General features: G+C 40.6%; 1 protein-coding gene across 2 annotated transcripts in view; it reads right to left on the reverse strand.

Moving 5' to 3' along the window:
- The window catches only part of LOC137249204 (zinc finger protein 665-like), a 146,921-nt gene that overhangs the window by 114,260 nt on the left and 8,293 nt on the right, over window positions 1-24,368 (reverse strand). For both annotated transcript variants that reach the window (XR_010952287.1, XM_067780506.1), the window contains exon 3: window positions 19,276-19,575. Coding sequence is in view for 1 of the 2 variants with exons in the window: in XM_067780506.1 (XP_067636607.1) it covers window positions 19,276-19,575 (300 nt within the window). In the remaining variant the exon portion in view is untranslated. The remainder of the gene's footprint in view (window positions 1-19,275; window positions 19,576-24,368) is intronic.

Consider the following 24,368-nt stretch of genomic DNA (forward strand, 5'->3'; position numbering starts at 1 on the left):
TCACGGAGAGCCTTTCATGGCAGAAACGCTCTCGGAGTGCTTGCCAAACACTTCCGAGGGCGCCGCGCTTAGAAAAATTTTCTTCTAATTGAAAAAGCTTTTTTCTAAAACTTTGATGTTGTTTTTCCCGGGGCGTGAACCCAGGATCTTCGGTGTGGATGGCGGAGCACGTTACCATCACACCACGGCGACCAATAACGTCAAAGGAATTAAAGTCAATTCATAATTTAATTATTATATAATACATATATAATTTCCATTTTAATCATTAGTTCATTAATTAATGCCCAACATGAAATATCACCTAGTGTTACAAAATACCTCTCTTTATGATTGATGACAATTTGTGATCAGTCGCGGCTATTAGGTGGGGCGAAGCACTGCTACAACAACAACAACAACAACCTTTCTTTATGACCTAGGTGGCACAGTGCAATAAATTTCTATTTTAAGTGCTGATGGAAGAATTTTCTACTATCGCTAAATATTTAGTAGTATCTATACAGAATAATTTGGCATTTGAAGTTCCAAAAACCTAATAGATTTTTTATTTATTGTAACGAAAAAAATAAAACGAGTAAAAATGTAGGCGTGGTCTGTGTTCCCTGCGTATCTGAATGCTTCCTAAGGAAACAAGATTCGCCACGGATAGGTGAGGTTGTTTCACAACCCTTTGAATCATTTGGGAATTTTAGTCGCCTCTTACGAGAGGCATACCTGCCGCGGGTTTAAGCTAAGCCTCCTAACCAGAGTGTGCAACTTGCCCTGACTGTATGTCTGTTCTGTGTATTTCAATGCACACTAAGAGTTTTGTGTAATATTCTGCAATATTCTGCCGCACAAATATAATACCCAAAACCAATTCAAGATTTGCAAAGTATTTTATTATATTGTCTTAGAATACTATTCGATTGAATTGTGCCGTTTTGTAAAGATGCACACACTGCTCCCAACCCGCTGGAGTACATCTGATGTTGTCATGGTTCACGCTTCTGCGCCATATATCAGGACGGGTACTATAAGTGACTTGTAGAGCATGATTTTCGTTTGCAGAGGACTTTACTTTGCAATTGCCTACCTAGTCAAAAAGTCATTTATTGACAAGAGTTATTCGCAATAACACTTTCATTTTTCGGTTTTTCATTAAGATCTTTTGATAAAGAGTTCAAAATATTGTAACGATTTTAGTGAAATTCCACTTATTTCCAACCTTCTGTTAACGTTCGAATCACTAAATTCTTGAATAAATAACTCCATTATTCAACAATGCAAAATGGCGTTTATTAAAGTACTTCACAATAACACTTCTACTGCTCAACAGATAGCGTACTTAAATCAAACTGATTTTTTGATTGCTCAGATTGTACTCTTTTATACTCCTCGATTTCCTCGTTCCATACTTCTAGGCGTTTCTAGAATTTACTTAGTTACCAGCTATAAAATTATAACTACAGATGCACGTATATAGCTTCTCATATGCGCGTGTATATGTGAGTGATACTTGCACAAATAATTGCCTACTTATATATACGCATGTGTTTGTACATTGCTCTGCGCTGCTTGTATGGAGATATGTGTAGACATAATGATTAATTTGGTTATGTGCATACAAGTCACTGCTCAGTATCGGCTTTGAGATGATAGTATCCCTTAGTGTTGCTAGTATTCGTCACACTGCTCGTCCAAATCAGGCAAATTTCCTGATCCAAACGCCGCTAGCATCTCCAAATTAACCACTCTTCTATTTCGTGGTTTCCCAATGGTTTGTATGCGGTAGATGGTATCACCGATCTTCTTCAACTTCTTTCCAACTGCACCGAAATTTGGATGGAACACCTTTCCGCCGGTGAGGGTTGTATAACAGTACCAAATCTCCTTCCAAGAAACCTTCCGAATTATTGTTCTCATCGTACCTCCGTTTCATCTTACTACTAATTATCCTGGATCGTTTCCTCGCACTCTGTTGTTTGGCCAATGAACTACTTTGTAGAGCTTGCTCTTGAGGGATTGACTTCACATAATCAGTATCGTTCCGACGTTTCCCAACAGTAGTACGCCCTGGCTTCAAACCACCACATTTTTTCTGGGAAATTCTTTCGTTCGTTTTAGTGCGTCCATTAGGGTTTTTCAATGCCAGTGTTTCTGTCGCAGGTACCTTCGGTTTTGATTTGTTTGGCCCATTCGTTCCATCAACCTTTGCCCGATCTACTTTCCTTGACTTTTGTGGTCTCTGTCGAATCTCCTCCACCAGCACTTGCTTACTGCTGAACCCTTTTCCCAAACTAAAGTTATGGTATACAATTATGGTATATCCTGGTTCTTATAGCGCATATTCCTTATTTGCATGTCGATCCTGATGTCATGGTCAACTAAGAAGTCCACTCCCAATATGACTTCGTCAATCAATCATCATCCGCCACAACGAATTTGTGTAGAACTGTGAACTTTCCAATTAAGACTTCACAGATCACTTCTCCCATGACTTGGTTATACTCGCCTGTGACCGTACGCAACCTTGCTCCAGGTAACGGTTTTACTCTCCTGTTGACCAAATCAGCTCGGATTAAGGAATGAGATACGCCCGCATCTACATTCAGTAAACGCTCCTTGCCATCCACATTTCCGCTGACGGTAGGACTGATTGATTTCCTTCCAATTTGCAACACAGATATCACAGGACATTCGATAGCCGGAGCTAGCTCTCGATCTCTACATCTGACTTGCTCTTGCTTATTTCCTCCAGCTTTACGTTTACGACTTGAAACACTTCATAACTCCGTAATTTTTCTGTTGGGATTCCTTCAGCGCCTCCAATATTGTGTTCACCCAGTCTGGCCTTTCCACTTCCACACGGCGTGCTTTGAAAACTGGCTTACACAGAAGCGACGCTGTTTCCTGAATCAGAGCATGTGATATCGTTTCTGCGAATGTAGGTTTTGGGTTTGCGTATGTCGCTCGCTTCGTTTCGACATCCCGTATTCCATTAATAAAGCTCTGGATTTTTACCCTTTCGGTGTATTCCACGGGTGGGTCCGCATTCGTTAAATGTGCCAGCCTTTCAGCATCCGACGCAAACTCTTGCAATGTTTCACCAGGCCTCTGGAAGCGGTTGAATAACTCCATTTGGTATATCTGTCTCCTATGCTCACTTCCGTATCGTCTCTCTAGAGCGCCCATAAATGCTTCATAACAGTTCCGTTCGCCCTCTGGAATGGTTTGTAAAATCTCAGCTGCAGGCCCTTTCAATGCCATGAACAGTGCAGCAACTTTATCTTCCGCATTCCAGTTGTTCACTGCTGACGTCTTCTCAGATTGAAGCTTAAATACCTGGAAAGGAACAGAACCGTCAAACGTTGGGGATTTTACCTTCAGAGTAGACGTTGAAGTGATTGGACGGTTCAATTGTAACTCCTGAATCCGATATTTCATCACCAGCTGCGATGAGAATGTCTCCTGTGCCTCCAGCTGCGAGGATATGCGATCCTCCTGTGCTCTCAACTGCGCAGCCCACTGAGATATCATATACATCTTCTGCTCTTCCAGTTGAGATGCCATATATGACATTTGCGACGAAATTTCTGAAATACGTGCCTCCTGTGTTCCTAGTTGGGAGGGATATTTGTGATGACATTTCGGACTTTTGTGAAGATATTGTAGCCAATATCATGTTCAAGTCTTTATTTGCCATTGTCTGCGGTGTTTCTTTTTTCTCTTCCATTTTTGTTGTTGTCTCGTCCCCATCAGAATGAAAGACATAAAAGTCCACATTAATTCCTTCTGGCTCCATTACCTCTCGTAGCCGTGCTTGAAGTTCGATCTTATTGCCGGTTGTATTCAATCCACGGTTCTCCAACTCCTTTTTCAGTTGCTGAATTCTTAATTCACTTAAGTTTGCCATGTCCTTGTTGTCCTCTGGAATTTATTTAACAATTCCTCTTCTGACACCAATTGTAACGAATTTAGTGCAATTCCTCTTATTTGCAACCTTCTAATAACGTTCGAATCACTAAACTGTTGAATAAATAACTCCACTATTCATAATGAAAAATGGCCTTTATTCAAGTACTTCACAATAACAAACCTACTTCTCGACAGATAGCGTGCTTAAATCAAAACTAATTCTATGATTGCTCACATTGCGCTCTTTTATACTCTTCGATTTCCTCGTTCCATACTTCTAGGCGTATCCAGAATTTACTTAGTTACCAGCTATAAAATTATAACAACAGATGCACGTGTATAGCTTCTCATATGCGAGTGTATATGTGAGTGATACTTGCACAAATAATTGCCTACTTTTGGGAGTATCTCAGATATATGCATGTTTGTGCGTTGCTCTCCGCTGCTTGTATGTAAATATGTGTGGACGTAATGATTAATTTGGTTATGTGCATACAAGTCACTGCTTAGTATTGTCTTAGACATGACAGTATCCCTTAGCGTTGCTAATATTCGTCACAATATTTTTCACCACCGCATACGCACAGTTTTTTCACATCACCATTTTCATCAACCGATACAACATTGAATAATAAAGCATGTGTCATTGCTGATTCTCCAAATATAAGTCGATCCGCATCCAATACTTGCATGAACATTCCAATCTTCAATGCCCTGCTTTGATGCAAAGGGTTTGCTAACTTCACAACCAAACCAAACGGCTTCACCAGCTTTTAAACAAGCATTAATTTCTCGACGAGTTGAATCTTGTATAGTATTTGACGGTCACTCACAACCATAGCGGAATTATACAAGGTGGCAGCATGGTGACATACCTACAAACGTAAATAAAAATTTCATGTACTTTGTTTTTGTAAATTCGATGCACAAATCTCAAAACCGTACTGCGCCGGAAGTTGATGTATCAAATCAAATAAAAAAAAGTTTATAATCAGCTGTCCCATTCTGCCACCTTGCATCATTGCGCCATGCCCACAATGTAGCCAAGAAAATATACACGTTTGATCATCAGGAATAAATGGGCGTGGGTCATCAACTAGACAAACGTTTAATCTACCAAATTGAATACTGGTTTTATTTAGTTTTCGTGGATCACTAAGGGTTTTTTTTTATTTGAAGAGAGGTCGAAGGCCTCAAGAACATCTCTTCTGCATAAAAATTTGTTTATTTATTTGTTTGTGGACTACAATGTTGCAATGGTTGACACAAGAGTTGACGTTTATACTACATTCGCCTAACACCAATGCACAGATTTTGACAATCTGAACTAAGATATTTTGTTGTTGTACAGATGAGCCAACCGTATAGTTGAGCAGTGATTGATTGGTACTAGAAAAATGTGTGCACGCCATATATGTAATACTTCTATATCACTACTACTGAACTGTGCAGCCTGTCAAACATTACAGTACAGATATGCAACGAGTGAAGGAGACAAAATCTCAAGGCTGTCGTGAAATTTTTGTAAAAAAGGGGCTTAAATATATGTATATTTCAACAAGCCGTCTTGCTTGTTGTTGTTGTTGTTGTAGCGATAAGGTTGCTCCCCGAAGGCTTTGGGGAGTGTTATCGATGTGATGGTCCTTTGCCGGATACAGATACGGTACCACAGCACCATTAAGGTGCTAGCCCGGGGCCAATCCCTCCCTCCCCACCCCCAAGTTCCATGAGGAGCTTGGGGTCGCCAGAGCCTCGTCTGTTAGTGAAACAGGATTCGCCGCGGATAGGTGAGGTTGACAATTGGGTTTGGAGAAGCTATATACTGTCCTGGCAACCTGAAGGGTTGCGCTACACAGCCCCTTCAATCTGGTATTTTAGTCGCCTCTTACGACAGGCATACCTACCGCGGGTATATTCTGATCCCCTAACCCGCTGGGGGAGCCGTCTTGCTTCTATCAATGTAATATGCCATAGGCTATTTCGTTCTCCAAATGAAAAAGTAAGCTTTTGTTTTCCATTAGTATTATACAGTTTTTATTGTTTTAAGAACTCCGCAGAATAGCATTACCGATTTGTGCTGAGTGTGCGGATATACGTATGTAAATGAGCCCTTAGTGTCCAAAAAGCGACAAAAAAAAAGCAAATAATGCCAACTGACTGACAACTACGAATTTCTCATGCACAGAATTAAAACATTGCTCAATTATATGTTTGGCGCATCTCATCAGCTTATTTTACTTATTTCATTGCATGATCGATGGGATTGTCAAAAGGAGATGGCAAACTCAAAATGAAACCAACACACTGGAAACATTTTCTTACACATACAAAAACTGCTAAGTTTTATGTTTCCATTCCATACCATTCGCACCAACACCAATACACAGATTTTGACAATTTGAACCAGGCATGCTTAACCAACGAACCGATATCATCTCGTTACGATAATTAACGTTAATAAACGAAACAAGCCATTTCGTTTCGTTTATTAACGTTAAGAACGTCAAATTAACGAAATGATTTTGTTTCGTTTTCTGCCATATCAAAACGAAATCAAATCGTTTATGTTGATTATTAATTTCAAACTATACTGGCAATGCTATATTATCCATTTTGATGGCGGAGTCATTAAAGGTGAAAGCATTAGCCAAGCTGATTGCAACTTTTCTCATGAATTTTGACAGTACGAACATTTCTCAGAGTATTTTTAACATTACCACCAACGAATTACACAAACAAATTGCATGGAGTTTGTGTGTATGTCCGCTCGCTGTTACCGCCTTACGGCTTCACCATGGCTATAGCATTGCCAGCACAATTCAAACATAAAGTATCACGTTTTTGTTAATGTTTTTAACGTTAACGAAAGCTTTTCGTTTCGGTTAAAAACGAGATAAAATTTATCTTGATAATTTCTTTATCGATAATATTTCGAAGTGTTTCAACGGAAACGGTGGAAATTTTTGATAAACGATTAGCTTAACGTTAAGGTGCATCCCTGATTTGAACAGACATATTTTGTTATTGTACAGATGAGCAAACCATATATTTGAACCATGGAATTAAAAGTTACAAAATATGCGTAGGCGCCACGAATGGCACAACTTGAAAAAAAAAATCTAGTTAGCGGTCGTAAGATTTTCAGCTGTTATAAGTAAATTTAATATCAAAAATATCGAAGCGTTGTTTTTTGTGAGATGAGAAAAGAGCATTTACTTTTAGCGCACAAAAATAAAGGTCCGTTTGTCGCACCATCTGTGGATTACATACGTGTTAGAGAAAGCTTTAAGACAAGTTCTCAAGGTATGCCCAATTGGAAATGCAATAAATAATAAATAAAATTTTTCAAAATACAAGTGATGCATTCTCCAATGGTATCATGGACGATCACATAGCCATCGAAAATTTAGTAGTAGTAGTAGTGATTTATTTATTTTCTTTCAACTAGTAATTACAAAAGTAAAGCAAAATGAATTAAACTATAAATATATAAAAATAAATAAAGATTTGAGACAATGACAATAAATGTTGTGTCTTAATATCACCAAATATCACAAAAATATCACCACCAAATAACTCATTTATGAAAATTCGTTGACAATAAGTTCTCTATACTTAAGGCAATTTCTTATATAAGCAAAGAGTGAATTATAGTTATAACCCTTAAGGATATTTACTACCTTCTGCAGATCTAAAACTTTCTCACCAAAACAATTATACCGTATGTCTTTATATATAGGACATATCCCAATGAAGTGATAGGTGTCTTCAGCTACACATAAATTGCACATAGAACAGAGCTGATGAAGAATGAAATCATTTGTTTTTGAAATTAGAGCTTTTCTACAATCAGTATTTCACAATTTTTTCTTCATACGAGAATTATGCTTTCATTTTTTTAATTCTACAATCATGCAGTGAAATAAGGATTTCATTCAGCACCGCATGCAATTGAAAAGAATGCTAAATCAGACTGCAGAAATAAATGTACTGAAATCAATGAGTGCACTCAGGTGATTTCACATTTTTGGTGTGTGAAGTCATGCATTCAATACCAATCACTTGCTACAAAAATGCGTAAATAGTACCTAAAATAGTACGAAAAAATGTAAAGTTCCATTTTATGAAAGCTTAGTTTTAAAAATTGGTTGAAAAAGTTGTTATGAAGATAATTAGCGTGAGAAGAGTTAAAACAACTTGCTCAAGAGTATTAAGCATGACAATTTTAAAAATGTCGAGTTATATTGAAAAAAAGTATCATTCCGCCAATTTGAACATTCCTGTCTTTCATATAAATTTTTTTTTTGGAGTTGCTGATATAGTAATTTTTTTACTTGGGCATATTGAATTAACCCTCGGAGCATATTTGGTGATTCATTTTTTTAGGTTTTTTAACAAATTTTGCTCGCTTTTTTCGAAGGAGCCCTTGAATTCCCTCTCACAGCTTTAAAAAAATAAAGCTAAATGAAAAATAAATGCTTATCAAAATTTTTTTTTGGAAATTGTCATAGACAAAGTGCAAAACCACCCAAATAACACAAATCGCAAACGTAAGATTTTACAGCTCTGAACCCCAGACACCCCGCTCTATACATAAAAATCATACTTTTTTTATTTGAACCTTAATTTTGCAAAATAACGGTTGAATAAAATGTTGCTTTCACAAATGCTATAGACTCTTTCAGTAAGCAGCAGCATATTTTAATTTAGAAAAATTATTACTTAACACCTCATGATGAAAATTGGAAAAGAAAAAGTTGTCTACCGTAAGTTTTCTACCCAACTGTAAAGTTTGCATCGGTTCATGAAACCAATAACCTTATTATCTTGGGTAGAATAAAGTAAAATGGATATATCCAAAATTTCACATCACTTGCGCACCATACAACAACATATGGACACATTTATATAAAAATCTGTGAAAATCGGCGTGATATCGAGCAATCTCTTTAAGTGGGTGTAAACTATTTACTTTACTGGAAAATTTCTAAACTGTACCTACTTGCTAAGAACCATGGATTTTATTGATCTTGGTATTCTTTATTTACGTAGTTTTTTTTTGTGCTTTTTTTCATAAGAAAAAGTTTCTTGCACTTTTAATGTTTTTATGTTATTAGTAAAAATATATATATACGTACTCACCGTACAAATTTCTGAGGTCTCCAAAACTAAGTTTTAGGAATTTTTTTTAGTATGTCAATATTTTATAATTTCGGAACCCCGGGAATTTCGGGATCTTGTATTGTCATAGAACAGTTTTTGGAAAAAATATTTTTAAAACATCGAGCATTAAGATTTAGCAAGCCACCCCTTGCTCGGAAAATCCGACTTATGGCGTATTCAGAATACTCATCGTTAAAATAGGTAGAGTTCATAGGGAGCAAGTCGGAGTAAAGATCATGTGACGACTGAAAAGAACTATCGGCATAGTCTGCAAACTCTTTTTGAATCAATTTCTGTGGTAAAATTGGTATGATCATAATAAGCGATGCGGAAGAAAAGTCAGACAGAGGCACCATGTCGACACTTTCAGAAACGTTTCTCCACTTTTTGACCCAGTACGACCCTTGCCTCACTGTCTCCTCTGCTACAACTCGGGCAGTCTATTTGCTGGCAAACTTAAACAGCACGCAATGTAAAGCATGTGAATGCGTAAGGTGTGACTGAATAACGACGATAAACCTGAATTCAAGGAGTAACACATAGTTTGGTGTATTAGCTGGTAAAAAAATTAACTTTTTTTAAAAAGAAGCGAAGTAGTTTCTCTACACCCCGGACTTGCGCACCATAAAACGTAATGAGCATAAATGCTGCCTGGGTGCCTTTGCTGGGGGTGTTGCGCCTTGCACTCACCGGCGTCACCCCAAATCGTCGACTCGTAGGTATTTTTTGCACCCTCCCTACCTCATAGAGGCGCGGAGCCTCCTGGTGGTGGCACCTGGTAACGCTTCGGCGGTGAATTCGAACGGCGACCTTCCCCCCCCCCCTTAACCCTATCTTCTTTTCTTTTTCCTACAATCTTCCTTTACATCTCCCCTCCTCCTCAAAAATGGGCTGGATCAAGGTGTTATACGACCCGTGCTGAGGATCAGCCTGGTTGGGGCCCATAATAACTCACTCGCTAACGGAGTGCATCGAATACCGGGCGACCTTCGATGCTATTTAAGCCTTACCCGGACATCGCGGTTCTCTGTGCGGGTGGACCTTTCCCCTTCTCCGCTACTCGTGGGTTTTAGTATGGAGAATAAAATTTTTGATGAAAAAAATAATAAGGAGGGCGGTTCTGCCAGTAAGAAGCCGACAGGAGCTTGCTCCGCAAAGGTTACGGCTCAGCCGGGCCTCAAGCAGCTCAGATAACTCCTCGGAGGTTCGCTGTCGCAGCGGCAGCTAGACAGAAAAGAGCCGAGAGATTATCCGGTCCGAGTAGTCCGAGGGCCAGTACCTCTCATGGAGGGGGTACTGACCGGGAGGCCATCAGTGCCGCTACCCGCCCTCCCTTGGCCCCACCAGTTGGCCTTCCACCCAGCGCCAAGCGTCAGGTGGGTCGATTGCTGGGGGTCATAGGGAACTGGGTGGGGTGGGATATAGGGCCAAGGGCCAATCTAGGCAGGGTGGGGCTGAGAGAGAATCCAGCACGGGGAGTTCGAAGGCCAGTACCTCTCGGGGAGGGGCCACCAGCCTGGAGGCCTTTGGGGCGTCTGCCGCCCATCCCGTAGCCCAACCAGCATGGCTGCAATTCAGCGTCAAGCGTCTGGTGGTTTGGCTGCTGGGGGCTCCAGGGATGTGGGGGTGGCCGGCTCTAGGGCCAAGGGACTAAAAAGCCCAGTCACCAAGACAAGCATTGGTCCGCCCGGATCCTGCGGAGGAATGCGTCCACGCCGATAAGGGAGGGGGAAGTGTCTGCGGAGGACTGGGCGAAGGCGCAGCGTGATCTTGCTTGGGCGAAACAAATGTTGCCGGACTTCAGGCTGGACTGGGTCGAGAGTGATGAAACCTCGAATCGCCAGCGGTCCATGAATGACGACGAGACGAGAGCAGCAAAGATGGCAGGATCCCGAAACAACAGTGGAAGTGGATCGAGGCCGCGCTCACTACGGTAGCCGTTAAGGTTAAAAAAGACAACCCTGGTCCACCGGCATCTTACACCGATGCAGGGTGGTTCCAGGGCAATGTCAAGCTAATTGCCTGTGACGACGTCAGGTCGGTTAACCTCTAAAGAGCCGCCGTCACGCTGATAGGGGAGGTATATCCGGGCGCGCGCCTCAAGGTAGTGGAGGCGCGTGATATCCCCTCACGACCAAGGGCTATAGGCTGGGTTCCAGTGACGCAAACTGACCCAGCTGACATCCTGGAGATGCCTCAGGAGTACAACCCGGGTCTACCTACCAAGAATTGGAAGGTGGTCAATGTGGAGAAATCTGAATGGGCCCCGATGCAGATAGTCCTGTTGCTCGACAGCGCTAGCGTTGAAGCGCTGAAAAACAGGACTTCAAAGTAAGCTACGGCTTCAAAAATATATGCCTTAAGGTTTATAAGGCTGATCAACATTCAGTCTCGGTCAACCTTCAGTCTCGCACGGTGGTGGTTGAACTCCCCCCAGTGAAGACGAGATGGAGGTAGACGAGGGCGAGGAAGGTAGTGGCTACGCTTCGTCAGGCTCGGCTGGAAGCTTGGCTCTCAGAAGGTTGTACTCTGAGGGTCAGCTTCTTGGGGATGGCGACTCGGATGCAACGCTCACGGAGGAGAGCGCAAACATTCTATGATCAGGGTCCTCCAAATTAACCTGCATCATTGTAAAGCAGCACCAGCTGCACTCCTACTGCACCTGTCATCAGGTGCGGTAGACATCGTACTAGTCCAGGAGCCGTGGATCAGTGGCAGTAAGATCTGTGGCCTGCGGACTCCAGCGTATAAGCTCTATAGCGCTTAGGAAAAGGGTAAGCATCGCACATGTATATAGGCTAAGTCTACTCTTAATGTTTTTCTTCTACCCAGTTTTAGCGACGGGGATCTGACAGCGGTTAGCGTCGAGGTGCTAGGGAGGAGCTTTAAACTTGTGTCCTTCTATCTAGCGCACGATCACCAAGGCTCACTATCACTGGATAATTTCAGGGAGTTCGTGAGAGCAGCAAATCCACGAAATGACTTCATCCTACTCGAAGGCGATGCCAATGCTCACCATGCCCAGTGGGGCAGCAGTGATACAAATGACCGAGGTGAGTTTTTAACTATCTTTTTAACTATTTTTGACCCCACCTTCATTGCGAGGAACCGCAAAGAGGTCCTTGACATAACCCTGGTCACAGACCCTTTCAGTGAACTGATCGTTTCATGGAGAGTTCTAAAGGAGCACTCCTTTTCTGACCATAGATATATAAGCTTTTCTATATCGCAGGCGCACACAAGTCCTAAGTGCATGCAAAATATTAGAAGAACGAACTGGGCTACTATAAGAAGATAATAGGTAAAGAGCTATCTGAAGAGGTGCGAGCCCCAGAGAGCGAGGAGGAGCTGGACGTGCTTTTAAATAATTTCAGTCAAAAATTAGCAATCCTTTAGATAGGGCTCGCCCGACTAAAAAGGTTATGGAAACTCACAAACCACCGTGGTGGTCGTCCGATCTTGATAAGCTTAGGAAGTCATGTAGGGCGGCCTTTAATAAAGCCTAGCATGACGGACATGAATCCTCATGGACTGCTTATAAAACGAAAATAAATATATATAAAAAAGCAATCCGAAATGAAAAGCGATCCTCCTGGAGGGATTTCTGCGGCAGGATTGAATCCACATCCGCAGCCTCCCGCTTAAGGAAGGTGCTATCGAAATCTCCAACTCAGCTAAGTTACGTCCAAAAGCCGGATGGGCACTGGACGGTCTCCAGTGCTAAACCATAAACTTGCTTATGGATACACACTTCCCAGCAAGCGCGGGCGTGTCTTCAAAGATTGTTAGCGGAGCGTCACCTAATGATCAGCTAATAAGCGAAATCTCAGATGATAAATGGATTGATTGGGCTTTACAGACCTTCAAGCCCTATAAATCGCCGGGGCCGGATGGAATTTTTCCGGCTCAGCTACAGTATGCTGCCGAACTTATAAGACCCTGGATAAAAGGGATGTTTATAGGTTGTCTCAGGCTCAATTACGTACCAGCATCGTGGAGAGAAGTCAAAGTGGTCTTTATCCCCAAGGCAGGGAAAGCCTCCCACTCTAAACCAAATGATTATAGGCCTATAAGCTTATCTTATTTTCTGCTTAAAGCACTCGAAAGACTCCTGGAGGGCTACATCAGGAGGAGGATTTAGCCATCACTTCTTTCGCAAGCTCAATATGCCTACACTAAGGGCAGGTCAACTGACACGGCCTTGCACTCACTGGTATCCGTTATCGAAAGGCCACTTGACCTCAAGGAATACACACTGGTGGCATTTCTAGATATAGCGGGTGCCTTCTCCCGGAGGCCATCACCTCGGCGCTGACCGATCTGGGGGTTGACGCGTGCCTGGTGGAGTTTATATAGAATCTGCTTACGCGTAGGCAGATTAAAGCTGAGCTAGGTGGATGCGTGATCCGCAGACCGATCGGCAGAGGCACTCCGCAGGGCGGCGTTCTCTCTCCGCTACTTTGGGTGGTTACCGTCAACCAACTACTACGCATGGTGGAGGCAGAAGGTCACCAAGTGATCGCGTATGCAGATAACATCTGCGTCACCATGCGGGGGAAATTTCCGCAAAATCTCTGCAACCTAATGGAAGGGGCACTATCCAAAATTTCGCACTGGGCCACAGCCACAGGTTTGGAAGTCAAGTCAACCCGGATAAAACCGAGCTTTTCCTCTTCACAAGGAGGTACAAAGTACCAAATCTAACATCACCAAGAATTGGGGTACGTTTTTAGCGTTTAGCGATCAAGTCAAGTATTTGGGAGTCATTCTGGAAGGAAGTTATGGAGTGACCATATAGTGGAGCGATCCAAGAAGGCAGCAGCAGCGCTGTTCACCTGCAAGAGGGCAATTGGCACCTCCTGGGGATTCTCCCCTAAGGTGGCCTATTGGATTTACACAGCCATTGTGTGCCCGATTCTTCTTTATGGTGCCTTGGTCTGGTGGCCTGCACTAGCTAAAAGTGCCTATCTTAAAATGCTTCAACAGGTGCAACGGAGTTCGGAACTCTGCATTACAGGGGCTCTCGGCTCCACTCCGTCTGAAGCACTCAACACAATGCTATACCTACCACCTCTTGACCTGGTGGCGAAGGAAATAGCGGTCATCGCCCATCTACGCATAAGGGAAACAGGTCTCTCAAATGGATCTAGTGGACACGCAACAATCCTGGGCACGAACGCCCCAGTCCCAATACCGGTACGCACTGACTACTGCACGCCAAGGAACGTCTTCGTTAAAAACTATAGTAAATATATACCATCGCGACAAGACTGGAATACCAGACAACATACGGTACCGGGTGCCATCAACATATTCACGGATGGTTCTAAGCTTGACGGGAAGGTGGGAGCAGGCCTCTTTTCACCGGATCTGGGTCTAGAAGTCTCTTTTCGCCTACCATATTACTCTAGTGTTTACCAAGCGGAAATGCTGGCAATACACAGGGCTGTGAATCATCTCGGGTCTATGCCAAAGGATGGTAAGCGGGTGTTTATTTTCTCAGACAGCCAGGCCGCATTAAAGGCCCTGGACTCATTCGTCGACAACACAAAGTCGGTCACTGAATGCCGCAGATCTCTTGAGATGGCTCAGCACTTCAGTATCAGCCTTATATGGGTACCTGGGCATAGGGATATTGAAGGCAACTGCAGAGCAGACGAGCTGGCCACCGACCATATCCTTCCGGGAAATGATTCGATAGGTATACCCATGGCCACTTTCAGGCTTCGTGTGAACACAAGCACTATAAGAATTGCAAATGGACTATGGTCAGCCATATCATCGTGTGAGACATCCAGGCTAACCTGGCCCTCATATGGCAAGGGGCGCACAAGAGCGCTTCTGATTTGAAACAAATCAGTTCTATCGTCCCTGATAAGGGTTCTAAGAGGGCATTGTTTAATAGGCACGCATGGTGCTAGAATGGGGGTAACGACCTTCGACTATTGTCACAGCTGCAGATGTACAGAAGAGGAGGAGAGTGTCCAGCACCTTCTCTGTCATTGTCCAGCGCTTAGTATGCGTAGGTTGGTCATCCTTGGTAAACCTTTTCTACATGACATTGCTGAGGTCTCTAGCTATGAAGTCAAGGCTATAGCAAAATACATAAATTCCACGAAGTGGGTTGACCCGCTTTAGGCAGGGTAGGGGTCCCCTTTGAGACCGTATAGGGTATTACAATGGGCCCATTGGTGACCTAAGTAGTGAGCTGTTACCATAGTGTCCAGCTCAGCCCTCGCAACCTAACCTAACCTACATGCTGTCTCGAAAATTTTCATCTTATTTGAGATACAAATGCGAGGGTTATTTATGTATTTTGACCAGGTAGCATTTATCGCTGTTTTAACCTCAGCTAGTTTTGCCTCGAGGTGCTTTGTAAAGGATAGTTTGTAATTCAAGAGAACTCCCAGATACTTGTAGTCATTTACAATCTCAATAGACTCGCTACCATAAGACCAACGAAAAGAAGGACACCTGCTACTTTCCCTGACCACTAATATTTTAGATTTGGTCAGGTTAACTCTCAAACCCCACTGCATACTATACACGTAAAGCTCATTTATCATTTTCTGTAAGACAGTGGCAGAGTCAGCTAAAAGAACGATATCGTCGGCGTACGTATTTAAGTATTTTTACTGTTGTGTCAGCAACCTTTACACCGCCGGAGATACTGCCACTTAAATCGTTGAAGTATAATGAGAATAGAGTTGGACTCAGCAAACAACCTTGCCGTACACCGTGGTTAACAGTAAACGGATCTGAAAGCACTCCATCCATCCATACCTGACTGGCTGTTTCCTCATAAATGGAGCGCAAAACCTCTATAATGTGCCTGGAGAGGCCGACCTGTGCTAACTTATAGAAAAGCATATTCCGTGGAACTGTGTCAAAAGCACATGAAAAATCAATAAAAAAGGCGAAAGTTTTCTTCTTCGCACCAAAGTTTAACTGAACTATACTAGTTAAATTAAACAAATTGTTCATTGTAGAATAGCTTTTAAGGAAACCCGCCTAGAATTCAGAAATTATATTGTTACAATGAAGCCAAGCATTGATGCGGCTCAGCAGCAAACCAGCGAACATTTTGTACATATATTGATACAAGCAGTAATAGCCCCCTGTAATTGGAAAAAATTCGATCGAATCGAAAATTTATTTAGCAATGACATCTTTAATAATCACCGGACACAGCTGTGTAAGGAAGTAATAAGTTCTTATTTGGATATTCGTTTGTTTTTTGAAACGAAAAAAAGCACGGACGAAAAAGAGTATGTTAGAAAAAAATTTACAAAATTGGTATTATTTCAACACCAATAGTGCTCATATTTTGTTTACTTCATCAAAAATTTACTTCATTAAAAACTCAAAATAAGTAAAATTTTGAAAACGTTTATACACATATCGTTTGTTCAAGCTAATTCACTTTAAATTATTTTTAAAAACATTTAAAGAAATGCTTCTTGGGATGTATGTATAAGTATATTTTTATACATGTATAAATTTTTTGTCATTTCAAAAATATGAATTCTTCGCCTTGTTTTTTTTTTACTACTTATGTAAATAATGTACTTTGTATGGCTGCAGCCTATGTTTAAATAATAAATACATCAAGCCATGTATTGTATTTGTTGGCATTTTCATTATTTAATCGACTAAACTGAGATTTTATAACAATTAGTATGCAGAGGTTGGGTAAGGGTATAGTGACCCGTTGTTACCCCTTTTAATACTTTTGTTACACACGCTACTACAATTCACTAACACTGACAAAGTCCGCGCATGCGCAGAACATACATTTGCACAGTTTCAGCAAAGAATGATTGACAGAAAATTTGCACATTAGGAAGATAGGAAGGTATTTATATAGAAGTATTATATACATATATGGTGCACACTCAGCAGAGGCATTTTGGGATAACGAGGTGAAGTAAGCCGTAAATTGTCTCGCTCTAAATTCTTCTTTGTTCTGTCAGGATATCTGACAATTCTTCACTTGGGTATTTTTGGTGTTGGCTTCCATAAGTAAGGCTGTGTTGAACTAATACGTCCATTTGACGTATCTTATATCTGTTTAATTTGTTTCTAAAAAAGAAACAGGTCTTTGTTAAAACAAATTATTTGCATTCACGTCATATTCTACCAAGGATCTTCCCCTGTACAGTTCTACTGAAGACTTTCGAAAAATGTTTTTCTCATTCCTACAAGAACACCAAAATGTTCGTATTACACCTTATTTATGAAAATACTTCGCTAAAATAATGGTATTCCAAATATACAAAAAAAAATTTAACTCACTGGTGCTGTTTTGCCCTAAAAATCAGACCACTAAGATGAGAGAAATGTTACACTAAAGAATTGTAATTTAGAATATATGAATCTAGCACTCTTCGGATCAACATCTTCTGGTTCTATGCCGACTGCCGCTGGGCTATATTTTGGTAAATAATAACTTAGTAACATTAGAAATACATCATGAATTCAACTGTCAACAGTTTTTGGGGGATATTCTGATTAACTTTGTTATTATATCCCTCAAGGACAAATCAACAAAGCAGATGAACATTTCAATGAAATTTTAGGGATGGAAACACATTTAAGAGTATAACGATCACTTCCAAGTGTGACTGAAAAACTTTTCATCGAATCCGAAACCCATTTAAGTTCCGCAAAATACAGAAAAGTTCAAAAATATAATTGACGCACATACGTACTATATATGAATAACACATTTTTCTTTTATGTCCGGGTTTTGAATGAAAGTTTCAACTGCAGTTGAAATTGAGGTCAGTTTACTTTTGCCGCATCCATTGAATTTTACTGCTCATCGCAGTTTAAGTGGCCAAATTGAATTTTTTATTTTTATTCGATGCTATAACTAATGTAAACTCACACTGGTCCTTTATATTGCCTTTTGAATATGCGTTAGGTGGCACTGATATGCTGAAAAAAACTATTTCGGTAATGGCTTTCGTAGAAAGGTATTTATTTTTCTACTCCAATTTTTTGAAAGCGGGTAAAAACTTTATCCTCTTCTGACTGTCGAAAATATATACCGCTTCAGATAGCGTACATCTTCTGTCTTTTTTTATTTACTTCACCTGGTGATTCCACCATGAGCAAAAGCTGCATTCATTTGAAAACATTTTTGTGTTTCATTTAATTACTTCATTCTTTCTTCGAATGAGTTCAGGAGTGCAGTCTTTTCTTCCATTACTGAATGAAGAATTGGTTAACTTTAAAGCCTAATTCCTTAACAAGGAACGAATGAATGTAAGAAACAACATTCTTAATTCAATGATTTAAATTTTCAGATGATTGCACAGTTTGCAGAGCTGTACTGCTATAATTTGAGTAAATCTAAAAACTAAAAACAAAACTGGAAAAAATGTAAAAAATTTAAAACGGTCAATAATACAAGGTTGATATGTGTATGTACCTATAAAGAGATGGTCATTTGTTTATTTCCCTTTTATAAGTTCCGTTTAATGGTTGACCGCAAATTTTAGTACAAAAGTGCGGAATTTTGCAATCGGTTTTTGAGTAGCTCCCTGTGAAGCTAAAGTCTTGAAAGTTGGAACATACTTGGGAACCCGATGATAACGCGACATGAGGAATCGTGATATTTTAAAAACTCCTTCGATTTTGAATATTTTGTGGTCAAAGTTATAAGTCAATTATCGGTGAGCTAGGGACTTGAAATTTCGAACATAGTTTTGTTTGTATTAAACTTAAATACTTGAGATATATGTTTCAGGCAGTGATTGAACATGCTACATTACTCCGGAGTTTCTTTTTTGCTTATGCTCCGGCTCTGAACATAAACAGAGCATAGAGCAGAGGCGTAGCGTAAAAAGTGATAGCATTTCTTATACTCTGCTACGAGCTACAAAAAATTATAAATCTTTCACAAATATTAATCTAAGCAAAAGCTTAGCCGGACCATTGCCAGTAAAAAATTTAATTTTTGTGCACTTGACTAAAAATTGATTTAACTATAACTTCGTACCGGTATATCGCACTGCAAGTAGTTATCCAATATATATAAATATTTGGTATTTTTGGAAGGGAAAATGATACATTATAAAATACTTCGCTCTATTTTTGACCGATATCTAATAATACGCCCACAAAAAGCGGTCATATTTGAAACTGTTTGACTACCACTACATTACAATGATCAAATATTCTGTTAATGCCACGTTATTTTCTTACCTTCTCTCCAATATTTTCTGTTTTAATTTAGCCTCTTCTTCCTTTAAAGCTGTCATATTTCTTTCACGCGTTTCTGGATCTTCATTTTTATGAGACGTTAAGTGTAATCGTAGCCCCGAAACTAAAGGAAAAGCCAAGGGACAAAACTTGCATCTGTGAATATTTACACCCAAATGTAAACGTAAATGCGTATGTAGTACACCTTTTTGCATAAAGTCCCTTTCGCAGTACTTGCACTTGTATGGTCTTTCACCGGTATGAGTGCGCATATGGACGGTTACATTTGTGACGTGGGCAAAGCTATTTTAAAGACAGAATGAAAAGTTATAACAAAATACCACGTTATGACGATCATTTTAATACTACATTTACACTAGCTCCAAATACGTACCTCCAAATGAGTTGAGATTACCCTCTTTATCACCAAAATCAAAATTCTTAATCAGAATACCCAACACGAAATCCCTTATCCCTGTCTGAAATACATTCACATTCACACAGAATATGAAGACGACTAAATAACCAAATGATTCATTGGGTTGCGGAGCGCAACCCTCTCAAGGGATTGCTAGCGCAATATATAGCTTATCTAACCCAATTATAAACCCTACTTACACGTGTTTCTTTAGCAGGCGAGGACTGTCATTTCAGTGTGACCTGCTCCATTCTCTCCTGTTCCGGGAAGGTGTCGAGCCTTATCCGGGTCCGTCTCTAGACCCCGGTCCTGAGAAGTGGCTTTTCTGCGTTTGTCGGAAAAGAGTTTTTTAGGACGGTCATACTCTTGTCAGTGTGTCATGTGCAAGGCATGGTTGCATCGGACAGGTTGTTCTGGGCTAGATCCCAAAACCCGACGTCCTCGTAACTTCAATACATCTTTTGTGGCTCCTTGCTGTTCACGCCCAAGGGCGTCCCGTAGTCTATGCCGCATTAAGAATTATACAGCGCTTGAGTGCAGTGATCGACCCAACCGACCGCGAAAGCGAGCGTGGAAGAATGTCGAAGACAGTTCACTCACTAAGACTTTGCTATAAGCAATTCTCAACTTTGCAGCCTGATTTTAAGAGACAGAAGAGAAGGGGTAAACAGGAACCGCACCTCTAAATCTGCAAAGAAGAGCGAAGAGGGAAGTCTAAGTACTGAAATACCACGTACCTCAAAAGCTGTAATGCATAGATAGGAGGGAAATAGTGGCATTAAAAGTAAATACGAAGAAACTAGTAAGCTAACGGGTGATGCAGCTTACTCGGTGATACACCATGAATATCAGGTGTGGTGAAGTCGGAGGATATGCTAAATATGTTGCAGCGTCAAACCCCGAATATACCAATACCTGAAAGTAGCGACAAATGACGAGGGCTTGCTTATGCTTGTATGGATCAAACGGTTGTGTTGGCAGGTGACGGATCTCGCCATAGTGCTTATGGAGATGTTCCGTAACCAGCGTGGAGGCGGGGCTAGATCAAGCAGCTGTTTGCTAGGATGGCCTGGTTTGTGGCAATTTCACAAAAACTGCCAGTTCAGCATTGCGTTGTGCTCTTTAATCTTGAGCTCTTTGGCCTCACTATGCAGATGATGTTCGTGGTTCATAAGAAGACACCCGGTGGCAATTCTGATAGCAAAATTTTGACAGGCCTGCAGCCTTTTCCAGTATGTGGTTTTAAGACCAGGCGACCAAACTGGTGACGCATAGCTCATGAGCGGCCGGCCAATTGCTTTGTTCGTGGTTTCCAACGTTTCTTTATCTTTTCGCCAGGTGCTGCCGGCAAGCGACTTCAGGATTTTGTTGCGGCTTTGTACTTTAGATACAATTTCGGTGGCATGCGTCTTGAAGGTCAGAGTATTATCGAACGTTACTCCTAACATCTTTGGGTGACTGACAATCGGTAATGTGACACCATCGACGTAAACGTCTAATATTTTCGATATCTGTTCCTTCCACGTCGTAAACAGAGCTTACTTACTTACTTAATTGGCGCTTAACCGTTTAAACCGTTATGGCCGTCCAACAAGGCGCGCCACTCGCTCCTTCTCTCTGCCAACCGGCGCCAATTGGTCACACCAAGGGAGTTTAAATCGCTTTCTACCTGGTCCTTCCAACGGAGTGGAGGCCTCTACCTCTGCTTCCATAGGCGGGTTCCGATAGAAACACTTTCTTTGCCGGATCGTCATCTTTCATTCGCATAACATGGCTTAGCCAGCGAAGCCGCTGCATTTTAATTCGCTGGACTATGTTGATGTCTACGTATAGCTCGTACAGCTCATCGTTAAATCTTCTTCGGTACTCGCCATCGCCAACGCGTAGAAGTCCATAAATCTTTCAAAGAACTTTTCTCTCGAACACTCCCAGAGCGATTTCATCTGATGTTGTCATGGTCCATGTGTCTCCACCATATAGCAGGACGGGAACGATAAGTGACTTGTAGAGTATGATTTTCGTTTCCGGAGAAAGGACTCTACCCTTCAATTGCCTACCTAGTCCAAAGTAGCATTTATTGGGAAGAGTGATTCTTCGCTGGATTTCAGAGCTGATGTTGTTGCTAGTGTTGATGCTGCTTCCCAAATAAACGAAGTCTTTTACTATTTCGAAATTGTTGTTGTTGTTGTAGCAGTGCTTCGCCCCAATGTGTGCGACCATGGACACAACAAATTAAACGGGGTTACACTGAAATGACAGCCTTTGGTCGGGAAAAATCCCGAGTATCTCCGATACGTAGAACCGACTGCCTTGGGAAGGAATTTAGAAATTATGGCTGCCAACTGTAGTGTAATTAATCAATTGATGTGCCAGGTCCTGTTGCCATAAGCGTGCAGTCGTCAGCATAGCAAATGATAGTAACTCCTTCTGGTGGGGGTTTCCAACGTCTTCGCTACGGGCGATATCGGTCGATATGACTCGCCTTCGTTAGTAAAAGGGTGAAAGACTAGAGCAGGGGTAGACTGTTAATACTCGTTGCGGGAAAGGAGTCAAACGACGCGTATTCACCTCGATAGCAATAATCTGAAGGCGGAAAAAAAAGAAATGAGATATTTTCAGTTAATGTTGGCAATTTTCATGCGGCTTTTGTAATATTGTATCCAGGTGTATGCGGACGGAAGAAAAGTGTTCTGCAAAAAATACTATGATTCTCGCCCCCCGTTTGGGAGGGACCCGGGTTAATTCTTCGGTTTTTCGTTAATATCTTTTGAAAGTTTTCATCTTCGGATTATTAATACTGAGGTCAAGACGCGTATTTTGACACATCTCCGATATTTTTGGACGCGTATTAGCACTCGATCCCTGTTCTAGGCTTTTATCGAAAAAAATCAAAAATTGAAAACCTGGATCTGGCATTGCACCGACAGCCTTTGCATGGAAATTCAAGACCCAAACCACTGCGTCTGCTGTAAATAAAACTTGCAATATAACATTAGCATTGTAATCGAATAGAAACAAGCCTCGAAAACAAAATGCAAATAGAACGTGTACGGTACGCTATTCGCAATTTTTTATTATGTACCCTTTTTAATACATACATATCGCACACTAACTACAAAAGATTCATAACTTAAAATTTTTCAAAATCGGTTTTTTTTTCATAAACCAATTCACAGTACACATCTCTAACTGCCCCTTAAATTTTGTTGTCATTATTTTCTTCTTTAACTGGAAAATTACCATTATGGCAGTTTTGGTGATGATTGCATCCCTTGCGTTATATATCAACTAATGAGTACTATTTTTAGTTGTGTCAATGTGCTTAAGAACAAGTGAACAGTTTTTTTACGCATAATGCGTATTACTTTAAATTCTGACTATCTTGTTGCAAAAAAGTTTTAACTTTGTTGTGTATTAATTAAAATTGTGTCTTTGCTTGTATTATTGTGAAATGTGCCTTTTTTGATGAAATAATTGTGAATATACGCGTAGTTTTCTTAGAAATAGTTATAATTCAAAATTGCTATATATTTTGTCCGTAAACAAATAATTACAACAAAATTTCGTCAATTCATTTTATAATGAAGGTCTCTTTCTTTGTAAAACTGGATTTCAGTATAACATTACAGACGTTTTCACATAATCCGTTTTTCTTCTCTCCTGATCATTTACATTTTTCAAGTTGTGACTCTTTTGCAGTTTGTGTGCGATATGTATATGGGGTATTCCATCCCATTTCGACCAATTTTGAACCCGACCCCTTTAGAATTGGCTGAAAGTTTTTCTTCTTTTTCTAGCTTACGAAAGACGTTTTTCAGAAGTTTTTCAAATTTTTTCATCCAACTCAAAAATAGTTATGAATTTTTAAAAAAACACCGTTTTTGTTTTCAAAATGCTATAACTTTTTCAAAAATTGACCGTTTGGGATCTTTTTTTTTAAATTTGTTTTTAAATGTACTTTTCGGAAAAAATTCAAAAAAATGTTTAAAGTTTTTTTTTTTGTAATTTTTCAGTTTTTCGAGAAATTTTTTTGAATTTTTTCCGAAAAGTACATTTAAAAACAAATTTTTAACAAGTAAGGAAGGCTAAGTTCGGGTGTAACCGAACATTACATACTCAGTTGAGAGCTGTGGAGACAAAGTAAGGGAAAATCACCATGTTGTAAAAAGAACCTAGGGTAACCCTGGAATGTGTTTGTATGACATTTGTATCAAATGAAAGGTATTAGAGTATTTTAAAGAGGAAGTTGGCCATAGTTCTATAGATGGACGCCATTTAGGGATATCGCCATAAAGGTGGACCAGGCCTGACTCTAGAATTTATTTGTACGATATGGGTATCAAATGAAAGGTATTAATGAGTATTTAAAAAGGGCGTGGGCCTAAGTTTTCGAGATATCGCCATAAAGATGGACCAGGGGTGACTTTAGAATTTGTTTGTACGATATGAGTATCAAATGAAAGGTGTTAATGAGTATTTTAAGACGGCGTGGGCCTTAGTTCTATATGTGGACGCCTTTTCGAGATATCGTCATAAAGGTGGACCAGGGGTGACTCTAGAATTTGTTTGTACTATATGGGTATCAAATGAAAGGTGTTAATGAGTATTTTAAAAGGGCGTGGGCCTTAGTTCTATAGGTGGACGCCTTTTCGAGATATCGCCATAAAGGTGGACCAGG

The sequence above is a fragment of the Eurosta solidaginis genome, chromosome 4 (assembly GCF_040869045.1).
Source record: "Eurosta solidaginis isolate ZX-2024a chromosome 4, ASM4086904v1, whole genome shotgun sequence".
Taxonomy (NCBI): domain Eukaryota; kingdom Metazoa; phylum Arthropoda; class Insecta; order Diptera; family Tephritidae; genus Eurosta; species Eurosta solidaginis.